This window comes from Zonotrichia albicollis, chromosome 3, assembly GCF_047830755.1.
Source record: "Zonotrichia albicollis isolate bZonAlb1 chromosome 3, bZonAlb1.hap1, whole genome shotgun sequence".
NCBI classification, from domain to species: Eukaryota; Metazoa; Chordata; class Aves; order Passeriformes; family Passerellidae; genus Zonotrichia; species Zonotrichia albicollis.
This window is the reverse complement of record NC_133821.1, coordinates 104,344,810-104,367,415: the sequence shown is the minus strand read 5'-3', so window position 1 is coordinate 104,367,415 and position 22,606 is coordinate 104,344,810. Positions and strand designations below refer to the sequence as shown.

At 38.8% G+C, this 22,606-nt stretch overlaps 3 protein-coding genes across 12 annotated transcripts in view; 1 reads left to right on the top strand and 2 right to left on the bottom strand.

Moving 5' to 3' along the window:
- The window catches only part of IRAK1BP1 (interleukin 1 receptor associated kinase 1 binding protein 1), a 29,168-nt gene extending 10,998 nt beyond the window's left edge, over positions 1-18,170 (top strand). Inside the window, exons 4-5 of one of the 5 annotated variants that reach the window (XR_012579753.1) lie at positions 4,048-4,503; positions 11,421-18,170. Coding sequence is in view for 3 of the 5 variants with exons in the window: in XM_074538340.1 (XP_074394441.1) it covers positions 832-1,102 (271 nt within the window). In the remaining 2 variants the exon portion in view is untranslated. Of the gene's footprint in view, positions 1-831; positions 1,994-2,950; positions 3,019-4,047; positions 5,292-7,892; positions 8,010-11,420 lie in introns of those variants that run through there. The other 4 variants (XR_012579752.1, XM_074538342.1, XM_074538341.1 and 1 more) reach the window with 4 other exon arrangements.
- LOC102067254 (uncharacterized) lies at positions 1,415-9,397 on the bottom strand. Of its 4 annotated transcripts, none has more exons than XM_026792778.2 (6): positions 9,258-9,391; positions 7,957-8,046; positions 6,133-6,203; positions 5,286-5,449; positions 3,580-3,690; positions 1,415-1,666 (listed from the first exon to the last, which is right to left on the bottom strand). In XM_026792778.2, exons 1-6 carry the CDS (start codon positions 9,380-9,382, stop codon positions 1,571-1,573), a joined length of 657 nt encoding a protein of 218 aa, XP_026648579.2. In that variant the 5' UTR covers positions 9,383-9,391; the 3' UTR covers positions 1,415-1,570. The 4 variants fall into 4 exon arrangements, 3 of the variants coding, with proteins under 3 accessions (XP_026648579.2, XP_074394445.1, XP_074394444.1); XR_012579754.1 differs by having other exon boundaries at positions 1,604-1,666; positions 6,133-6,935; positions 9,258-9,397; XM_074538344.1 differs by lacking the exons at positions 5,286-5,449; positions 6,133-6,203 and having other exon boundaries at positions 9,258-9,276.
- Positions 14,370-22,606, bottom strand: part of PHIP (PHIP subunit of CUL4-Ring ligase complex) — a 110,307-nt gene continuing 102,070 nt past the window's right edge. For 2 of the 3 annotated variants that reach the window (XM_074538339.1, XM_074538337.1), the window contains exon 40: positions 14,370-22,497. In XM_074538339.1, coding sequence (XP_074394440.1) covers positions 21,851-22,497 — 647 coding nt within the window. In that variant the 3' untranslated portion in view covers positions 14,370-21,850. The remainder of the gene's footprint in view (positions 22,498-22,606) is intronic. The other variant, XM_074538338.1, reaches the window with a different exon arrangement.

Genomic DNA, 22,606 nt, shown 5'->3' with positions numbered 1-22,606 from the left:
TCTTGTCCCTGTGCAAAAGCAGAATGTAATAAAAGTTATTTTCCCACTGATTTCCACTGGAGTATAATCTGCTGGGAATCTTAGATCAACAGAATTTGTCTCTGATTACATCATCATGTGTAGATTTCATTTGTATTCATTCATAAGGGTGCAAGTGTGTTACCAGGTAATGATAATTTTAAGTACCTTTGCCAATTACCATTTCTGTTAGCTGACATGATCTAGAAAGAACCACGTGTGACACATCTCAGCATCAAAATATGCTGCCCTGAAGCTCACAATCTTGATCTGTTTTAAGCATTGACTATTCAGTCCAGGCTTTTCTCGCTAAATGGGAGGGACAGAAGGAAGTTTAGTCTTGGTTGGGGTTTTGCCTCTTGTGAGAAAAGAACTGCCTGGTCCAAGCAGCAAGGTTAATTAGCTGCCGTTAAAGGTTCCAGAGATGCCAGAAATGAATGCCAGAGGTATCTACAGGAGATGAGGAAATATGGCCAGTGACTTTAAGCAGGTGCTAATATACCTTGCAGCTGAGCCACCGAAATGCCTGGAGCAAGGGTTGAACTCTTGCTGGACTCAGCGTGGATGCCTGCAGCATGCAGGTGTTAGAAATGCTTGATCTCATCAGAATTAGTGGATGCTGACATTTCCTCCACACACTGTCCCCTCAATACCCAAGCTGTGGCTCAGAAGCTGGGGGAAGGTGATGTGGGTGATGTGCCTTAGCATCTCTGCAGTTACGAAACCTGCGAGGCTAAAAACAAAAAGCTTGGCAGGAGCACTGGTGCATCAGTTGATCCTGCTTGTTATTGTGCTGCTGCTTCCACCTCTCAGCCGCCAAGTGTGCGTCACTGCCGTGGGAAACACGCGCCGCAAGGCCCAGGAAGTCTGTCAGCTCTTTGGCCAGGCATTGGGAAAGCCTTTATTGATAAAAGAAGAGGAAACCAAAGAATGGGGAGGCCACATAGACAGTCACCTGTCACTCGCTGCTGATTCACAGACTCTGCAAGAAAGAATCCAAAATGCTACTGCTTATGCATCTTGTAGAGTGTTTGCTGTGTTTGAGATAAAGGGAAAAGAAAACGGAAGAAGCAAATTGCCCTAGAAACCTTCAAATCCTACACATCTTAATAAAATTTTTATGCTTACTTGTGATTTTTGATGGTTTTTTACTTCACTCTTGGGGTAAGTCTATCCCCTAAAATTAAGGTTACAGTTAATTCTTGAAGTACAGTTCACAACTGGGTTTTTTTTCCTGGCCCTTGTAAAACAGCAAGATATTTGATGTGCCAAACGTTTAGCACACCTGGCTGAAACTGTGCTATATCTGAAACTATGTATACCTTTCCTCCCAAAACTGGAAGGAAGTCATCTCCATTACTAAGTCATGACAAACTGAGCATGCATTGTGTTCACTTCTGACAAAAGTGTGTCCAACATAAAACCTGCTTAGGAATGTTTTATTTCATCATAGGAAAAAAAAATATACATTTTATCCTGGTGTCTGTTTGCTCAGTTTTAAAAAGGACATCTGTTATCTGGATGTACATTACATGTACAGACACTGAAGTACTCAGTCATGAGGGTAGAGTTTTTTCAACCATGGCTGCATAATGTATTTTGATCCATCATATCCACTGAAGTAGGTTTTCATATCAGGGTGATACACCTGAGAAAAAAATATTTCAAGTTGAAGAAGCATTAGAATTGGCAATAAATATAAACTGATACTTAAATGAAGTATTGAAGTTACTACATTGTTTGAAAACTCCTGATGAGTTTTATGTACATAGAGGTACTTTCAATGGCATTTTCTGTGTACCATAACTGAATTTCTGTCATCAGAATAGCAACTCTCTCCAAGTACTTTACAAATGTTGAACAGATCTCATGAGATGTTACAAGCTAGATTTACACCAGCATCAGTATTTAAAATCAGTGCTGTTTCTTACTGAAGTAGTTCCCACTTGTGTTGCTCTAACTTGTGAACCTCTAACATTTGTTAGAGGTATTTGGTATTTCTTTTAGCTGGATTAGTTATCTAATCCAATGAGGCAGCGAGAACAGTAAAGAAGCAGTGGGGGAAATGGTGAAGACAGACCCAGGTGATGACCCTAGGTCCAATACGAAGATGCAAACCCACCAGGGACAATCCAAGCCTTGTCTTGGTGCAGGAAGCCTGCAGTGAGTGGCTCAGAACTGTCAGCTGGGAAAGGGTCATGACAAGTCTAAGCATTTTCTGATCTCTCAACTCTTCAAGAAATTACTGTGCCCTATTAGGCTGTACAAAAGGCTGAGTGAGGGCAATCCACAGACCTGTTGAACTTGAGGCATGACTCACCATCTGTTAATAATCTCAGCTAGACAACAAGCTCACCTGGTTTTGTGAGCTTGTTACCAATAGTTTCTCCAATAATCTTCGTGGAGAATTAACCTGCCATGTGGGTGAATAAAGCAATTTGATACCGTAAAAGCTAATTCCACAAGGTAAATATTTAAGATGAAGTATTTGTTTCTCCTGATGGAATACAAAGGAAACTGAAGGTAGCCAGCTAACTGGCATAGTGGAAGGTGCATTTTTAGACAGTGTGGGCAGAATACAGTTTTAAATATTTATGATACTCATCTGGAACATCATAGTTTCTGCTCCTAAATTCAGGCATGTTGGCATATTCTATATTACAATTGGTGACTAAACCAGAATGGACTGAACTAAGGCTTCTCCCAAATAAAAGAGGTGATTGTGTCACACTGTACTTGAGAGGGGTCCTTTATGTGCAGCAGCACAGTTTTGAGAGAGAGCATGGAGAGCCTTCAGGCCAGTCTGATTTACACAATTCCTTTGGGAGGTTTTCCCAAAAGACAGAGGAATGTGCCAATTTTAATCTGCTCTGACTAGATCAAGTGGCTTCTGTTAAGTGAATGGTTCATCTGCTTTCTGTTTTAAATACAGACCCTGTATTTACTGTCCACAGAGAAGGCATCCGCAGCAGCATAGGAGTCCCTTGCAAAAAGCCACCTGTATGTATCTTGCATGCCTGAAGGCTGTTTTCTGGCTCAGAGTCTCAGACTAGTCTAAAACTCAGGTGTGCCTTGCATAAGCCAGGAATCAAAAGCTACTTCAACCCTGATACACAAAACAGAATTTTTGGCTCCCGAAGAATTTTGCAGTTAAGAAAGAAGACATTCTTTAGTCTGGGCAGCAGCTGAGCAGGAGCTGTTTGAAATGGAGATTTTTCAGAGTAGAATTGAGAAACCAGCATACTTTACTAGATCCCCAGAAATCACAAAAGTCTGTGTCTGCAACAGCCTATATATAATGGAAATCAAGTTGCTAAAACACTTACAAACCTCAGCAGTTGAATACTTTAAAGTGGGTACTCCCCACTTTAAAGTGAATTTGGTCATTGTTCAGCTTCAAAAACCCATGCTTGAAAGTACAGCAGTAATTTGTTTATCTGCTTTCTCTATTAGTTTTCACTAACTTTGCCTCCTAGCTGGTATTTATTAAGCCAAAGGTCAGCCAGCTTTTAAACATACAGGATAACAATCAAGTTGCAACTGAATAAAAATAAGTACTACCTCTAATCCCATAATAACTGTTATCTCTTCCTCAGAAACATAAGCTGTAGATTTGCCAAATCCATTTGCTTTGTTAATTAGAATTCGATAGTGAGGAGTATCTTTTAGATCCTGTAAAAATAGAAAGAAAATAAATAGCCTCAAAGAGAGATGATGACTAAAGATTACATATTATAATCAGTTAACTTTCAGTGGGCTTACAGAATCTAAATCCCCTTGAGATACATGTGTGTATATATATATATATATGTGTGTGTGTGTGTGTGTGTGAGTATATATATATATACAGCCAGTTCATTTTTGATTTTACCAATGTCAGAATTAAATATAAAGCAATCAGATCTGCAACACACGAAGTTCTTGTGATATCCGAAACATTTTTTAGGAATCAAGAGTTTAATTAACTCTTTTTTCCCACAGACCTTGCAAGAAACAAGATTTACAATATCCTTGCTTTTTTCTACATAGGCCCAATGACGATCTGCTACCACCCTTTTCCTTCACAAATGACAATGAAACTCCAAGAGAAGAAGAGACAAGTTCAGAACATAATGCTACCTCCAACAACCATGGTCCCTGGAAAGAGCTAAGGCAGCTTCTGTGTGTGTATATACATGAATCTTCCAACAAAGAAGTACCTATGAAAACAAATCCTGGGCCAGGGAATATGGGCCAGGTATTCGCTGCTGTCCATAAACATTCCTGCCCAAAGTAACTCACAATCTAAACACAAAAAAGTGATGGATGAATACAGATGGAGTTTATGAAGCAATCAGTATCGATCAATGAACAGGCAGTGGCCTCTGCTCAGTGATTTCATGAAGATCTGGAAGTCAGAGGAAGGCTAGGAAAAGTTGGGCTGAAAACCTGGCCGATGTTTTGAGGGATTTACAAGGACCAAGTTCAGTAAGCTGCAGCCTAAAGGTCAGAAGGCATTTTGCTAAGTGCTTGTGACATGACAGGCAAAGGCAATTAAACCTCAAAACCAGCAAAAGATGCTTGCCATTGCTCTTGAAATTAAAAACAATTAAAATGAACACAAGGCTGGGACAGCAGAACAGTGTAAGGTACTACATAAAAAGAATCAATGTCTGCTGAGAAATTCTTGGGGGTTCAGCTGGTGGTAACAGTACTGAGTGGAGAAAAGAAAGCAAGGATGCAGGTGTTTTAGAAGCCAAAGATGAGGGACAGTTGGATAAAACTACATCAGGGAAGGAACCAAATGCACAAAATGGGACAATGTCAGTTCCCAGCTGAACATGAATTTTCTGCTATAGGCGAAGATTTTCATGTTTTCCTCATTTTCACTCCTCTGACTTAATAATTAGTGTCTTCCTGCCACTTAAGCAGCATGTCAGTGGCATGCAGAGTGTGCAGCACTGCATTACCAGATTAGCACTGTCAACAAAGGTTTAGCATCTGATTTTCAAATACAAGGACCTAAGCAAAAGAAATTTAAAGGCTTCAAGAATTCTAACAAAAATGTGTTTTTAAATAGATTTACACTCCAAGTAACCAGATCCTCAAAAACATTGCTTTTTCACTGAAACTGATTAAACACAGAGGATTACTTGCATTTCTTAAATGCAGTAAGGAATTCCCACTAGGATGGCAGGAATTTGGTCTGCAACAGTGTTTCTGAGGGTATTTTAACCTGAGTTATTCTGTGTATATATTAATAAAGCAAGAGTTTAGTACATTCAGACCTGTTTCACTGGAGGATATCTGGGTTGTAGTTGTTCTTCTGGAGCGTTAGCTTTTACATCCCATCCAACAATGACTCCTGAGTAGCCAAATCTTCTGTGAATTATTACCTGGCCCACACAGAACTTAATATATTGAGGCTTTGGACTGTGAACATGAGCTGATTCTAATTTAACAAAGAAACTTAGCAAGGATAGAAGTTTGGTCAGCTATATTAAGTATTTTAACAGAAATTATTCTGACTTTACATGAAGAGAACTGATAATTAGATTAATAGGGGAATTAAAGAAGAACAGGTGCTTTGTTTCCCCCCAGAATATTAATTACTATAATTTACAAAGGAACATCCACTTAGAAACTTTTCTATTTGTATGCATTTGATATTACATAGGGATTTTAACAGAGTTTTAGAAAGCATTAACACGTGTGTGCATTGTCAGTTACTTAAGCCTTACATACAGTATTTTACAGTGCTGACTTGTGGTAACTTATTGTGACATTATTTTTTTGCCAGTTTAGGTCACAGAATTCTTCTATTCAGTCTGATTAGGGACTTTTTTCCAGGAATAAAGTGGTCAGCTATTTCTTTTTTCTCCCTTCAAAATACATACACTGAGGTATTCAGTAAAATACATACATATAGTTACATCATATTGATACTATTACGCAACACAGGGAAGAGGCCTTGGATTTTATGTTTACTGTTTTGTTTACTGAATATTATCAATCGTTTAGAGGCATGAAAAAAGGAAAACAGTCTGCCATTTACAAATTAAGTAAAGAAATCCACTATAGAAGCCTTGTAGACAACATCATAAATAAATTATGAAATTGCAAAAACTTCAATACCTGCAAGATAAGAATGGGGTTTTACTTCATTGGCACTACTTTTAGCTTTGTTCTCGCCATAGTACCAATTCCTAAAATGTAAAATTAATAACTCAACATACAAACAAGTTCTTTAGAAGCTGAGTTTTAATAATAATCAGAAGGTTAATTATTCTGAGTGGGATACTGCAAAGCCTTTGATACAAACTTCTTTACAATTTGAAGCCTGCATGAGTTTTACATAAAAACACTTTTAAGGAATACACAAGAAAAAGGAATTTGTTCTAACAGGAAAAAAAGAGTATGAATCTCATTTCTTTGAATATGTTACTCTACAGTTACATTAGAATTTTTATATCAGAGGAAACTCACTAGTTTTGTAGAGGTGAGCAAACACTGCTCTGCAGTGTGATTCTTCAGTATCTTTTGTGAATTTTTTTAAAATTGGTTTATACTGGTATGGGCAAGGTGTCTGGCAATGAGTCCCTGCCTGAGGCTGCAGTAAGTGTAGCTTTTCCTTCTGCACTAGACTGAATTTCATCTGAATGTAAAAGGTGGGCAGCAGGAGATGGACATGTTTAGAAAGGGGAAATGGCTAACATTTTTCATTGCTATAGTGAAAAAGAGAAAGGGTAAAAAAGCAATGAAAATATGGAACGTTTCCTTCTGCTGGCAATGTAACAGCAGCAGTCCATGAACAGAGGAGTTTGGGTAACATTCTGCATCCATACTAGCCAGCAAACCATTGGTGCCAAAGAACCACAGGTTGTCCTGGTCTCCTTCCTCTTTGATGGTGCCTTTCAGTCTTACTCCCTTCACCCTGCCTGCAGGAAAATGAGAGCAGGTTCCTGTGCAAACAATGTTTTTTACAAAAGTTTTGGTTTAGCTCAAATGTATAGAAAGACTTAAGGCTGACAAGTACCTCTTAACAGAAAGAGGAGTGGGCAAAGTTAAAACAGCAGCTAATATAAGTCTCAAATGACATTATTTTTAGAATAGCAAATTCTTTATAAAATATTCAGAAGACACAGACAATATAGTCTACACAAAATATATACAAATAATCCAACTATATACAAATAACCAATGTATCATTGCATCTTTGCAGGCTTTATTTTAGATATGCATGGAGCTTTCCATGAAGTTGAGATGCAATTTATGGTGAACCTTAGAAGAGCACAGTTTTTGATTCCAGTCATAGACCATTCCTCTAGCTTTTGCTGGAAGCAAAACTAAGTCAGGATCCTCCACAGTTCAGAGGACTTGACACCATTGATTATTGTACATGGATCAAGAATAAAGGACATTTTGAAGGTCCATACAAAGTAAAACCTTTGGAGTATTTCTACTCCATGAATTAAATCTCACAAATAAGGCCGTCAACAAACCGAAAGAAGTCCATGAAGTCTTCTTAAATTAAAATGGTTTGTATGTATGAATGGATAGAATTTTACTTTTTCTAGACCAATCACTGTTATATGACCAATAGTCAAAATTTCACTACTTAGCACACAGATTTTCTGTCTGTGATTCCTAATTCAGATTTTGAACTTGAACTACAATATAGAGCATAAGATATCCATCCAATGCTAAAGCATCTGATGTGGCTAATTGTTCTGCCTTCAGAGTCAGATAAATTTGAGGATAACATGTACAGAATTACTGCATGAGTTACGTTTAGTTTCACATGGAGTTGAGTTTTGATGTTTGTGTAGAAAGTTCCAGATGAGTCTCAGAAGTAAATGAGAGATATTTCCTCTTAGTCACTTACTCCCCCACAGCTCACCTTCCTGCTCAGAGCAGACCATGGCTGAAATCTCCTAGGTGTGGACAGTAACACCCTACCTTGTCTTTGAGAGCCACAGCTTTAAATGATCTGTCCATGCATCCAGACTCAAGTAAGATCTTGTTGAGATGCTCCAAGAGGCAATTATCCTTTAGGAGTAAAAATGGTCATCATATTGTTTTTAAAACCTTCTCTAGTATTCTTATATAGATTTTTAATATTTAAGCTTTGAAGTTTCACTTCTGTAGCAAAGAGAAAGAAGGGGTCAGTGACCGTGAACAATTTCTCCTCAAGATTAATATCAACACTGAAAATGAATATTCTTTCAGTCATCACTTTTACCAGTAAACCATATGTAAATTTTGGAAAATACCATTTTTCATTACAAGATTGCTTTCTTCCTGTACTTGCACCATAGGAATTGTTAAATTACATTCAGATTCTGCAGCTTCAACTGTTACTCAAGAATAGAGAGCATGAGATATTTTTTTAATGGTGTACATAATCAAAATACTATTAAAAAAGCCTACAGGTTTTTGCATAAATCTAAATAATAAGTGGTTGACTCATTCCATGAGGCCTGAAAATTATTTCACTGTGGCTTTTCATGCATAAACCAAGCTTAGTTCTCTTTTCATCAGATCAATCTTTTGCTCTTCCTGCTTCATGCACTGGAATTCCACAGATGAACCACAAAGCCAGTGCACTGCACAGGCCACATGTACAACTGAGTCTCTCTTTGCATGGTTCATTTCAAGATGCCAGTGTTTGCCAATGGACACCACTATCAAAAATTTGGATCTGATGTAATAATCTCCACTTCTTCTTTGGAGATATGTGTGTGGGATTCTGCCAATACACTTCTTAAGTCATAGACGAAATGCACTCCTTACTTAGCTCTTATCATTGTCCCTGCCTTAGGTAATTTACTGTGAGTGAATTTTGTTGGTTAAGATTCTGTACTGAGTCATACTATGCAAGAAAATATTTTATAACAGTAAATATCAAAAGGTGGTGGAAAATCAGAACTAATGTTACTTAATCACTTAATTTTCATCTTTTGAAAGGGACATAACCCTTAGTAACGTACATTGGAATGTCACAAAAAAGAATGAGGTTAAGGCACTCATGCAGATTAATAAGATTTATATGTGAAGAAATCAACAATTGCTGTTTGAATTTTGAAACTAAATACAGTCATATTAAGCCATAAAAATGCCTGAGGTGTGATTTAAATGTTGGTTTTGTATAGGAATAGCCAATCCACCCACACTTCAGCTTTCCAGGGCAAAGTGTCATTGGGGATGAGGGAGATAACTCACTTACAAATAAACACAGTAGGGAAGGGCAGTCTTACAACCTTTCTGTTATTTGGATGCGCTCAGCAGAGTCCGTTCTGTACCACTGAGATATGAAATACTGTGCAGGAAGAGCAAAGAGCAGCATGGAAATCTGCAGAGCTGCAGCTGCATTGATGTGAGGCATTCCAACAGGAAGTTTCGGCAGACACTTCACTGCTTCCTACTCAGAAAAGAGGAAGAGAAAAATTTTAAAAAGAGATAAAATAAAATAAAGCTGTGAGTTTTGCTAGATGTGTCAAACTTAAAGGTTTCCTTCAGGTTGCTTTGCTGGTTCACAACATTATGTACAATCTGTACTCAGGCATTTTGGCTACAGCTGGAGCACACTTAATTTAGGCCACTTTAACTCCATTAAATTTCATGGTACTTACAAAAGCTAATAGAAGACTAAAGTACACAAGACAGAAAAACCTGCTTTTAAGATTTATACAGGCAACTCTTTTGTCTGTAAACAGAGGGGGGGAAAAAAGAAAAGAGGAACTGGGAATTTGTATGGTTGTCCAATTTGCAGTAAAAAGCTGCTGTCCATGAACCAAATTATTTGTGCTGCTTTGTCATCTGATTGAGTGCATTAAACATGTCTGGCATACCAGATTGATGGCCTCAAAAATAATCTGTTTGCATTCAGTGGTAATTGCACATCTGACAGAACTAAGGGGTTTTTCTTTCAGGCTGAAGGCACTTACAGCACTGTGCCAGGTTGATAATGTGCCACAGTCCCACCACTAGATTAGAAAAGGATTTGACATCGCCTTTCATCCCCATAGGCTCCTGAAACACCATACCAGTGCATATTCATGGCTCTTCCCTCCTTCCCCAAACCATCAAGATATTCACCTTCACCTGAGGACTGTCTTTACATCTGTGAGGCTTTTTCAAATCAGAATTAAGACGTGCTGAAATTTGGGACTTGGGTCTTCTACGCAGGTGTTCTCAGAGTAGCTGGTTTACTGCAGCATTCACCCACTCTGTTCTCCAGGTGCAGCTGGTGCAACTCCTGCTCTCTCCTGGAGTGGAATACTCAGCCCACAAGCAGAAGCAATTCACTAGTTGTGTCCGAATTGCTTCTAGATCCTGCTGTCCTAATTTATGTAATATGCAAACTAATTTGGGTTACTGTAATATACACAGCACAGGTGCACATGGGAAGGTAGATTTATGAAAGCTGCCCAACAAAAGCAGTCAAGATCACAAAGAGGAGGTTCAAAGAATATTGTAAGGAATATGGAAATGTCTTAGTGTGTGATGAAGCCTTACTACAAACTGTATTTTTAACTTCTGCATCATCTGCTTTAGAGCCACCAGTAAAGAAAAAAACGTCTCCTAATCGCCTTTTAGGCGTTATCAGTAGCTGTAGAGTACTTGTTTAGCCTTGTGTGGTGTGGGGGGAGGACGAGTCACGGTTCAGCCAAGTAGCCATGAGCGCCCTGGGGGCTGGACAGGAGCCGGGGGTCGCCGCCGCGCTGCCCTCTGGGGCAGTACAACTTCTGCCGCTGTGCAGCTTCCTCCTGTCCCTGAAATCGGCATTTTCAGCAGCCGCATTCCCCAGACGGAAAGAATGCGGTGGCATACATCGAGTTAGCCCGAATCAAATTATTTCTGTGCATATTTGGAAGCACCCGAGCGCCCGCAAGAAGAGCGCTGTACCTGCAGCCCCCGAGCGGGCACCGAGCCGCAGTAGCCCCGAGCCGGCAGCGCCCGTGGGGAGCCGTAGCCCCTCTGCTCCTGTGCCGGCTCCCGGTGAGCTCCCCTGCTCCTGTCCTGCTCCCGGTGAGCCCCCCTGCTCCTGTCCCGGTTCCCGCTGAGCCCCTCTGCTCCTGGCCCTGTTCCCGGCCCCTCACCCGGCCCGGCCCGGCCCGGCGCCTACGGGCGGGAGCTGGGGCCGAGCAACAGCGCCCTGAAGGAGCCCGGAGAGGCGAGCGCCGAGCCTGAACCCGGGCCAGGCTCTCAGTCGCGTTGGGAAGTTGCCCCCTGCTCTCGGCTTTCCCTCGCACAAAAAGCTTTCAGGGCAGAAGGATTTCTTAATGTCAAAACGCAACAAACTCCCCCGTGGACTTTACAACCCGACAGTTTTAGAGAGATTAAAATAGAGAAATAAAAAGTTCTAAGTTATTTCTTCAGACTAACATAAAGACAGTAACATTTTCAACTTCCTTACCTAGGTATTTTTTTCTGTGAATGTGGATGAACAAGTGGCGTGAACCGCTATGAATAGAAGTCCGGTGGTTTTCTCTCATGTGATGTTTATGCAAAATATGTCGTAACCCTGTAACCCAGCCTCATGTCCTGCCTCTCTCTACGCTGTTGGTACTTCAGAGAGCTCCTGGTGCGCCCCTGGCTCGGCAGTGTCACGGCTGGATGCCGGCACAGCTGAAGCAGGAGCGTCCTCAGTGGTTTCCATAGCACGCGTGTCAGCAGCAGGAACTCCGGGCTGCCCCTGCTCCAGGGAGTCAAACCCGGCCATGAGCCCCATGTGTGTCACGGATTGCTGTGGTGTAAATTCAACTGCAACCAGATCGGCTGATGGCACCCAAATCAGAGTGGGAGCAAACAGAGGAGGCAGACTCAAACTGCAAATGATCTAGAGAGATCGGAGCAATGGGAACATTATAGACAAGAAGAGAGATTCATCAGTGGTAAACGTTGAGCCTTACCAAGAGAAAGGAAATGCTCCAGCCATCACTTCTCACTGAGCACAGCCCTCCAAAGAGCAAGGCTCTGAAAAAAGCCAAAAATGTTACCAAGCCATACCTAGTGAACATGTGGGAACTAAGGGCCCAGGCCTAGGATGGAATTTTGTTGATGGATTTAAACCTGTGCAACATGGCAGGAATGCCCAATTGAAAACTCACATGAATACTAGCCTACACTAGAAATACAAATTCTACCTAAGAAAAATATTTTTTTAATCAGAATCATAGATGGTTTGAGTTGGAAGGGACCTTTTCAAGGGCACCTAATCCACCCCTCTGCAATAAGCAGAGATCTTCAGCTAGATCAGGTTGTTCAGAGCAACCTGTTTGCCTCACAGAGCCCACCCCAAGGAGAACAGACTCCTTTGGGACATTGTGGCTGTGTTTGCATCACCAATCCCAGGCTGCAGTAAATTCTGGGATCTACCAGCTCCCTTGAGCAAAACCTCAGGAGCCATGTAAACACCTGATCCTACCTCAGGGTGGCTGAAGGTGTTAGTGTGACTCAAGCAACTTATTACTACCCAAACGTTAAGACATCTTCTTAACATAAAGTGAATCAAATTGCAAGATGCTTCTTTTACAAAATAGCTTAGTGCCCATGTGCTTGAGCAGAGATCTTCAGTGCAAGAGCCAGAAAGAAACCAGCCCTGTGTGTTCTGTCATGATGCAGAGGTGGGCAAAGCGGCCATAGCCAGAGGAAAATTACAACTTCATAAATTAGCATGCAAGAAAAAAGAAACAATCCTGACCATAACACAATTTCAGATGATCTGCCCTTTCTTAGGACAATGCTTATGTGAATTTTCTAGTAACTTTTCCTAAACAACTTAACCACTGATTTCCCTTATAAACTTTATTGATCAGAAGTTTGGCACACATTGGTGCACATTTAACAGCCTCAAACATTTTACAAGCATGAAACAGCATAAATGTTTTGAGTTCCAGATATTTAATCTTTCCCCATGCATGCAGACTAATTGCTGTCAATGAAAGACAGCAACAGTACAGACTACACATCTACCCAGCTCCTCATGTTGAGATTTTAGCTGGGTAAAAATAGGCAGTATATTGTGAGGCAATCATTAATTAAGGACTTCTAAGTAGTTCTTTTTTTAAAGCTTTTGACAGCTGTATTTCAATTCTTAGCAGTTCATGGAAGTTTACTCTGTCTTCTTTAAGAGTTAAGAGAATTCAAGTTTTGAATAAGGTGCTCAAATTTCAGAAAAATAACCCCACTAGATTTCTCTGCTACAGAATACAAATGCAGTAATTCTTTCTAATATTTTAATCAGATTCTAACCAGGTTTGCATTTTAAGTTGTCTTTTTTATTTTGAATATTCTTGTTCAAAGTCAGATTCCAAGATCTGAGACAAAACACAAATTAACAGCTGAGGTTGCCTGGCTCTTGAATGCTAACATTGTTTGAAGTCAATACCTCCAGGAATAGGCTTCTGCAGAAATTTGATGCTGAATGAGTTGGTTACCTGCCTCTTGCTTTCTCCTTCTTGAGTTTTTTTCAGTTGTTTTCTTGGTTTTTTTTGGGTTTTTGTTGTTGTTGTTATTTATGTATCTAGCTAAAGTAAAATGAGAGGCCAACAGACCAAGTTTAGGTAAAATCTTCCCATTTCAGAGACAAGAAAAGGAAGCATGAAGGAAGTTCATATGGCTGTTACCAGAGTAGGAACATCATTCCCAAATCCTCTACCCTGTCATCCCTTCAGCACTCACACAGATTTCAAAGTATAAGAGAAGATTCATAAATTCTCACTACAGCCCTTTCAAAAAATAAATTAAGCCTCTTGCAAAGATTTCTTAGCACAATATTTCTCTGAGCTAGAAAAACAACCAGACATTTTGGGCTTTGAGTTTACTGTTAACAGTAGTAAAAGCCACAAAAATTATATTTTGCATTATAATTTGTTGTACAGTAACTCAACTTTATGCTATTTAAATTCCAGTCACATTGTCCATTGCTTGCTGGCACTTGCTTTATTTTCACATTTGCTTTCAACTAGCAACATTGATTAATTTTTAAATGCATTACGCTTTGGTCATTTATCTTTGGAAAAAGTGACAAACATTTTTTGCAAAGCTCATATCCATGGCTAGAGCAGTGAACACCGGCTTTGGCACAAAAAACTTTTCGCTTTGAAAGCAAAATGGTGAACTTCAACAACCACACAATTCCCTTTGTTTAATGAGCATTATGGTCTGTCCTCTTAGAGAGGGGGTAGAGTTAGCAGAGTGGGCTTGGCCAAGTTGTTATTCTGCTTCACACACTGCATGACCTGGACCCAGCAGGAAAAGGCAGGCACTCTGACTGGAAGTTGGCCACTTTTGCCTCTCCTGCTTCAGCAGGAGGGTGACAGCAAAGGACCCACGGACTCCATCCTGGGATATTTTTCTGGGACACGGTGCTGAGGCGAGGCTGTGGCATGGCACTGCAGGGACAGTGATCAGGGACAGCACGAAGCCAGCATCCCAATGGGACATCCTCCCCTGCCCTGGTGCACAGGATTGTTGGAAGCAGCAGCAAATGCACAGAACTGAGCCTGGCAGAGCAACCCCTACTCAGATGACTCACCTTCCAGGGAGGGTTGTCTATCACTGTTTTCCATTATTTTTGGCTGGGAAATGTTGGCCCTGGGAGCAACCCCACCACACTGCCTTTGTTTCCTGACTGCCATGTGGGCAGCATGCAGGAATGATCATCCTATTGCCTTTGTCTGGAAAAACCACATGGACACAACCACATGTTCACCACCGCCTTTGTTCTTGCTCCTGGTGGTGAATACCTTTCGGTGGGTAAAACACCTTCTCTTTTTGTATTGTACTGCGGGCGTCTTATTTCACCATCTCATGTTTCACTAAGTTGTTATCTCTTCCCATATCCCTCCTCTTTTGTCTCTCCTTTACTGGAAGGGGCAGGGGCTGGGGTGTGGCTGGTTTGGAGTTTAATTTCCTGCTGGTGTTAAAATCAGTACATGCCCCAAACAGCACTGCCAGGTACCAACATTTCACATCATCTGTTAATACAAAGAAAAGTCTTGATTTCTACACAAAATGAAAGAATTACAGTAGGTTTCCAAAATATACCTGTCACAGAAATGGGAACAGGGATACAATTGTATTTTAAGGATTCTGTACAGAGTTACACAGAAAAATATTTTTAGCTATTTTCAAAACAAAGGAAATGTTATTAAGTGCTTAAGACTATTCTCAGCAACAAAACTGAAACCCTGGACCTGGAGTGGCTTACGCTTGGATGAGCACACCACTGTTACTGTTGTGCTGTAATACTGGAAAGAAATGTACGTTCCACAGAACTACCACCTCCAGGACATAACAGCACCATCAAAGTGTGTCATATTTTCAGCATTCTTAAATTATTTTCTCCAAGCAGAATGCACCAATGAGCAAAACTCACACGCTTGGGACAGAGATTTTTTCTCAGTTGTTAAAACAAGTCTTGCTTTTGCCAGACTTCACATGGAGTCTGGAAAGTCACAGGGAACTCAATTCATTCCACTGTGGCCGTTCCACATTCCTGTCGCCCAGAGGCACACGTACCTGCATCTGAGTGAGGCTCTCTTCCATCACTGCCTTGGGTTTTCAGGTAAGGAACGTAAGGAAAAGATCATCTGATAAAGTAAATAATGTGAAATTAAACAGAATCCACAATTATTTTTTCTTGCATCTATTGAACAGAAAAATGAAGATATAAACAAACTAACCCTGCAGTTTTGTGAAAACACACCCTATGTTGACTTTTCCTTGCATCACTCACTCAGGGCAGCTAGGCTACAGACCAGTAATCTGCAGGAGGGAGGCAGGGGATCCTCTCTGCTTAAGTGTTTCTACTTTCTTCTGGAGCTGTTGGGAGCAGATTTCCATGGATTGGATGCAGCTGTGGTACAAACAGTTGTCACCTGAACAGGGAAGGCTTCCTGGAGGGCTAGAGGCAGGCGCCCTGGTGCACACATGGAAGTGAGCTAAAGAGGACTCAACGAGGTGTATTCAGTGCCAGATGCTACTGCCTTTATATTTTTTTTTTAGGAACATCATTCAACTTATTACTACCCAAACATTAATCACCTTAAACTGCAGGGCTTAGTGAAAACCCCTACCAAATGGCAAATTCTGATCTCTCTTCAGAGTCAGAGAGTGCTCCGGTTCCAGTTTTGTCTGTTCCCACTATACCATACTACCAGATACAGCTATTCCATATTCCACAGGGAATCAAGGAGCTGAATTTAAGGAGTTCTGAAAAACACACAACCAATCATCCCATAGCAGAGTTATAATTAAAGTAAATTACCAGATAGAAGCAAACACTGTTGGACAGCTTAGAAAAACATGTTTTCTATTTATTTAAAAATAAGTTTGTAGTTACTACATTGCAGTGACAGTAATTCTTACACATACATTCTAGTTTGTATAAAAGGATTCAAAGTATTATGCATCAAAACTAACATAGAAAGTGTCCACATAACAGTAAAGAAATTTCCAATCCATATGTACAAAAAGAAAGGGCACTGTTATCCTGGTGAGATACTTCAGGTTATATATAACATGATAATCTAGATTTCTGGAAGGAAAAAAGCCTTGATAAAGCTAAAGAATTATAGTTTTCAAAACTGTTACTCATTACATACAACAGATTTGTGTTTTACATAATTCTGTACAAAATAAGTGTAATTTTTAATCTGAAAATCTGTCAGTTTTAAAATTAACCTTTCTAGGTAATTTACTTGAAGTTGAGCTCCATTCTATACATATTGAAACATTATGACAGAATTTAATTCACGCATGATCATTATCCAGTTGTCCACCACACTTCTGCAGTTTTAGTATGGTCCAAAAATGTAACTTCTGTATGGTCTCAATGCATTAGCAAACCAACCTGCACAGTTGTAAGCACAAAACAGTACATGTACATCACACAGTACATGACAGGTACTTCTATTTCTTTCTACTCCTAATTTGTGTGACCTCATTCTTTGTTCTTTCAGTGTAGAAATTCATAGTATAGTACTACTTTCCCTCCCTAAAATGTATTGTTTGTATTAACTGAAGTGAATTTCCTGATGTATTTATCTGCATTAAAAAGGACCCAAATGACTACTTGTCTCACTACATATCTCCTAAAAGCTAAATTTATTCACCCTTATTTTATTGCAGCATATAAGGTTTCTTTCTAGAGTGCCTTGAGGCTGTTAGAACCTTGGGAGAAGTGGGGGGAGGTGGTGAGGGGGAAGCAGCTAATCACCTTTTTCTGCAATTTAAGATGTCTTTTAATCTGGTTTCCTGGCATGTTTCCTTCTCTAACACACTGTAAAAGTGGCATGGCGAACTCCTGCATTAAATCCAGCGGAAACACAAGAGCACCTGGAGGTTAGCTCTGGTCTAAAAGCTACCTGCTGATTTCCCCCAGACATCATAGAAAGTCAGCAAGCTGTAGTCACAATTCAGAAACAAGAAGCTACGTAAGCTGTCAATGCCAGATTTGTTATTTGAAACACATTGTCAAGCCTTGACCAGATTTATGAAATGTAATACACTTTCCTCTGCATACGAACAAACAAGTATATACAGTAATTTACAGCAGAAAACTTAACAGCCCTTTTATCAGTTGAATATCTAGGTCCCCTTGGAAACCAAACTGTTACAAGAACTTCAGGGATAAAAGAAAATATATACTCATTTTACACAGTTCATTTCTCTTCATTTAGGTCATAAACAGAAAATGAGCTTTTGCTGTTTCTAGGTGAGGTTTCAAAACCCTCTACCTTTTCTATCACAGCACTGTAGCAGAGTTATAATTAAAGATTTTCTAACACTGTTAAAAAAAAGGCAAAAAGAAAAACCTTTGACAATCTACTGTCAACAAAAATAGACTATTTAGAGTAAGGTAAGGACTCGGGACACAGTGTAAATATTGTGGTATGGGTATATTTTAATTGACCAGTGATGTTAAAATTACCTTAGCAAGATTCACATGCTACAAATAAAATGTGAATGTTGATGAAAGTGAGCTTAAAAACCTCTCAACTCCAATCTACTATATAAATACAGAGTGAAAGGGTCCCATCCAGTTAAGCCTATTGCTTTTATAGAACCAATCAACTATTTAACATGTTCCTAAATTCAAATTACACACTAAAGAATTTACTTGTAGTCCTCAAGCCAACAAATGTGAGCAAAAGATTTAAAAATGTGGTGCAAAAATCCTAACAAGCTTGAAATTACTGAATGGACAGACTGTTTTTTGTGTTGCATGTAGTCCTTTTTTTGGTACGACAAAAGCCTCTGGCACAGAATTGGTACTTAAAAACATTTGTACAGCAGTATAGTGAATAAACTGTCTCTACACTACAATTTATTTTTGAATAGATATTAATATCTATACGTGCTGCATCAGGGTCCTTCATCAATTAATAGCTTTACAGATATTAAGCCATAGTAATATTTAACTCAACCAACTCAACCTTACAAGTCTATCAACAAACTGATCACAGGTACAAACCGGACACTGCACAAATAAACATCTGTAAATCTTTATCACAACAGTCGAATCACTGGAGGAAGACATTTCTCTGTGAAGTTGGATCCCTGGTCACTGCAGTGACAAAGAGCTCTGGGTCAATATTGACAATAATAATGAACGCTACAGTGGTAAGGTTTCAGTTCAGTTCCCAGAGAACAAACTAACAACAGAAACAGAGTGGTAAAGAGTTGTTAAGTATGTAGGCACAGGCACAATGATTCCTGTTAAACATTTAGAGCACACTTATGACAGAAGCAGAAGTATTTCCTCACTGGCAGTTAACACACTGTTATCCAGATACCACTCAGCAGCAAATACCAATTTTAACGTTTCCCAGTATAGCACAGAAGTACCAGAACAGTATCCTCATATCCATGTCAAATATAAACGAATTGAATGAATAAAACTGAGTTAATTGCTGCCAGATCATTTGCATGTATGTGGCCATGAAGCTATGTTATTTACAATGCAAATGTAAAACAATCACATGAGGTTTTGATACTCCATTTTCTGAACCAGTTGTTAGGTACTTGAGATGGCATTATAAAACATGCATAACTATAGATCTTAAATTATTTCAGAACACTGATCAATAGTTTATTGCTCACATTTAAAAATCTAAGACTCTGTAATCAAAAGCTCTTTTTCTGTATTGATACAGTAACTCACAACCACCTCAAATAATAAATTTTTCCCCAACCAAAATACAGTCTGATGGTGACTAAAGTCTCATAAATGAAGTTTGCAACCTAGTGAAATTAAATTATAGAAAATATAAATTTTAAATAAATCTGGTATTAATTTCTAATAAATGTTTAGCGTTGCTTCTATAAAAAACTGACCCAAATTATCCACAGTTTATTTTTAAAGGAAAAACATTAATGTGTCTAATAAGAATCAAAAAGTTACTGGCTAAAGTCACCGATATTACTGGGTGGGAAGCAGTACCCATGTTCTGCAGGTAAGGCCTTCTACCCTTGTAAAATTAAGATGTACACTCCTCTCCCTGCTGTTAAGGGAACACAGATTATTTCAGTCTCCAAAACTTACACACAAGGTATTTTTGATATATAAATATATACATAAACATGCCATATAAAACATTATTACAAACGGAGTAAATACAGAAGGTGAATTTTAGATATAATCTATTTTATATATTACAATGCAGATAACATCAGGAAATTACACATTTTCAAATGATTGCCTTCATCAGTGAGATTAGACAAAATTAACAAGTAGGATCAATCATGTTTGAATGGTGAAGCTGTATTGCAACTGCACAAACGTAGCTTATCTTACCACGTTTAGTGACTCCATTTTAATCAGATGATAAAGAAATACTTGTTAGAACAAATAAATACACCAGCAAATCAAAGACAAACTAATCCTTAGGCCCCAAATTCAAATCCATAACAATTCAAAGAGGATCTGGAAAATATCTCAGCCATTTTTTATAGCAAAATGAACTACCTAAAACTAGGTATGGTGAATACTCATCTGCTACCCACAGTAGCCTATTTATATTACTCTTGGTGGAAAATACCAATATTCTTTCTTCAAACTTTTAGGCTCTTTTTTTGTAAGAAAATAAAGAGTGAAGAATCAGGCCTCAAATACATATACAGAATCTGTGCAAATTTAAGATCTTAATTCTGCATGTCTTCCCTTCCAGACATTGCAGAGGATGTGTAAAAAAAAAAAAAAGTATAACCAGAAAATTTTGGTTACATTTTTGTACCATACCAGATTTCAGTACATACCACTACTTATGTATTTTTTTCCTTGAAACTGGACAATACTTTTTTTAAGTGATAGAAAATGGTATTAAGGTTTGTTTGTAAAGGTATAAAATAACTAAATGTACCATAAACAAATAAATAACTGCTTTTCTTTTCCAGAGCAGTACATATAACAATACATTCCCCTAAGTCATATAGTTATCATTTACAATAGACAACTTAATTTTAGTAAGGATGCGAGAAATAATAGAATACAAGGCACAATCATTAAATGGAATTTTTCTTTAGGGTGTATATTGACATATGTCAGCGTGATATACCATAAAAAGTGCAGAAAAACACAATGTGCAATGAGACCACTGTATAAAACATGATTGCATAAAAAGTGATTTGGCCTTTTAACCCTAATAATTGAAAATAACCAATCTTCCCCTTAAAATTAAACTATAAAGTATGACATTTACAATTTTCAATTCTAGTACTATCTAAAAAATCCTGAAAAAAATTTATACCTGGGTAATATTTTAGACATATTGTGTTTATGTATATATTAATATATACACATACACACTATTCTTTGTAGGTCATTTCAGCCTCTTAAGCATGTCTAAAGTTGTAGAAACAACAATCAATCTGGATCAGAAAGTAAACATCATAATTCCATACCTGTCCTGTAATTTCCTTGAATCCTTTAACCAGTTATACATTTAGACTAAAACATCTCTGTCAAAGGACCCCACCAGTGCATTATTTTCTACCAGAAGTACCAAAAAGGATACATTTCAGAACAATGTTAACAACTTACTATTTAAAACAAGACACAGCTTTTATCACTGCAAATGGTATGCTGTACTGACACTCAAAAAGAAAAAAAGGTTTTCCACTGCACTGATTCTCAGTCTTTGGCACAATAAACAGAGATTAGTGATTGATACAAGAATCAAGGTCTGAAAAATTAGACATTAGTCAAACTTTTTCCAATGTGGATATATATATCTGTGATTACATTTTTGCTATGTTTGGCAGAACTTGGATAAACAATGGCCGGTGCTAGGCTTTTTTTGCAGCTGAACATTCCATCACAACTGAAATGAAACTTTTCAGATTAGCAAAGTTTGGTATTTTATTATTTAATAGAAATGCAAGTGAATTTACTGCCACTTTTTGCCAAAGTCTGCCTCCCTAGGTGACTTGACTTTACAATCCAAGTGTACCTTGCTTGGTCAAAAATAGATTTCTGTTTTCAGTTTGTGGCAATTAAAAGTTCTATTACCTTTTTTCAATTGTGTAGAGATATTACATACTACTTGAGCAGAGTAGCTCTGAACTCTGTACGTCAGCCAGAAATTGCTTCAATTATTCTCAACTGTGAACAAAATGACTGTTGAAATGTATAACCTATTTGGAGGGTAATAAATAGCAAAAGTTTAAAATATATATTTCTTTCAAAGAATGTTCTTTCAGTTTATCATTTTGCTAAATTTTTCTCCTCAAATCAGAACATACTCTTCTAACCCATAATAGCAGCAGGGAAGCAGAAGTCTGTTCTGCTGTTCCTTAACTGTACCTGCTTCATAGCATTCTGAAGTAAAACCCTTGGTAAAAATTACCAACCAATTAAATTAGCTTTTGCTTTTTCAGTCAACTTTCGGACTCTGCCTCTGCTTGAAGTTCCAAAAGTTAAGGAGGTGTCTTCAAACAATAGCTGCCTTTGCTCTTCCTCAGAGTCATCTTCATTGTAAAAGGCTGTCCTCCTACCCTGGTTTCTAGTTCTCATGTGAGGTTCAGAATCTTTAAGCTCTTCAGAACCCTCCTCCATAGGCTCATGTGTCTTTTTCCTCCTGCTTCTTGTTTGCATTTTCACATTTGCAGGAGCTAAGAGGTCTGAGCCTGGCTGGCGGCTCTTTATCTTCCTTTTTGGCTTTCTACCCCCTCGGCCTTTTCTTTGTAACAAGTCTTCCTTCACATTATTTTCAGAAAGAGAATTGCATGCAGTAGAAACAGAGGCTTCATCTGCTATATCCCTTGTGGTCTGGATTGTATTCTGCTCTGCAACCTTTTGCTGTTCAACAACTTGTAGCTTTTTTGGTTTCCTGCCTCTTTTCTTGTGCACCACCACTTCACAGCTACTGTTATTAGTCTCCACCTTGGGCTTCCGTCCAGGACCTCTTTTAACTGGAGGTTTCAAAGGCTGTCCTCCATGTCCATTCACCTGAATGCTTCCTGATGCCAAAGCATTGCTCTTGCAATCTGCTGAAAAGAAATGGTACAGAAATGTACACATCACAAAACAGATTTGCATTTACATTCATTTTCACACTGCCTTAATAAAACTCTTACTAAAATATTTGAATGGATTCGC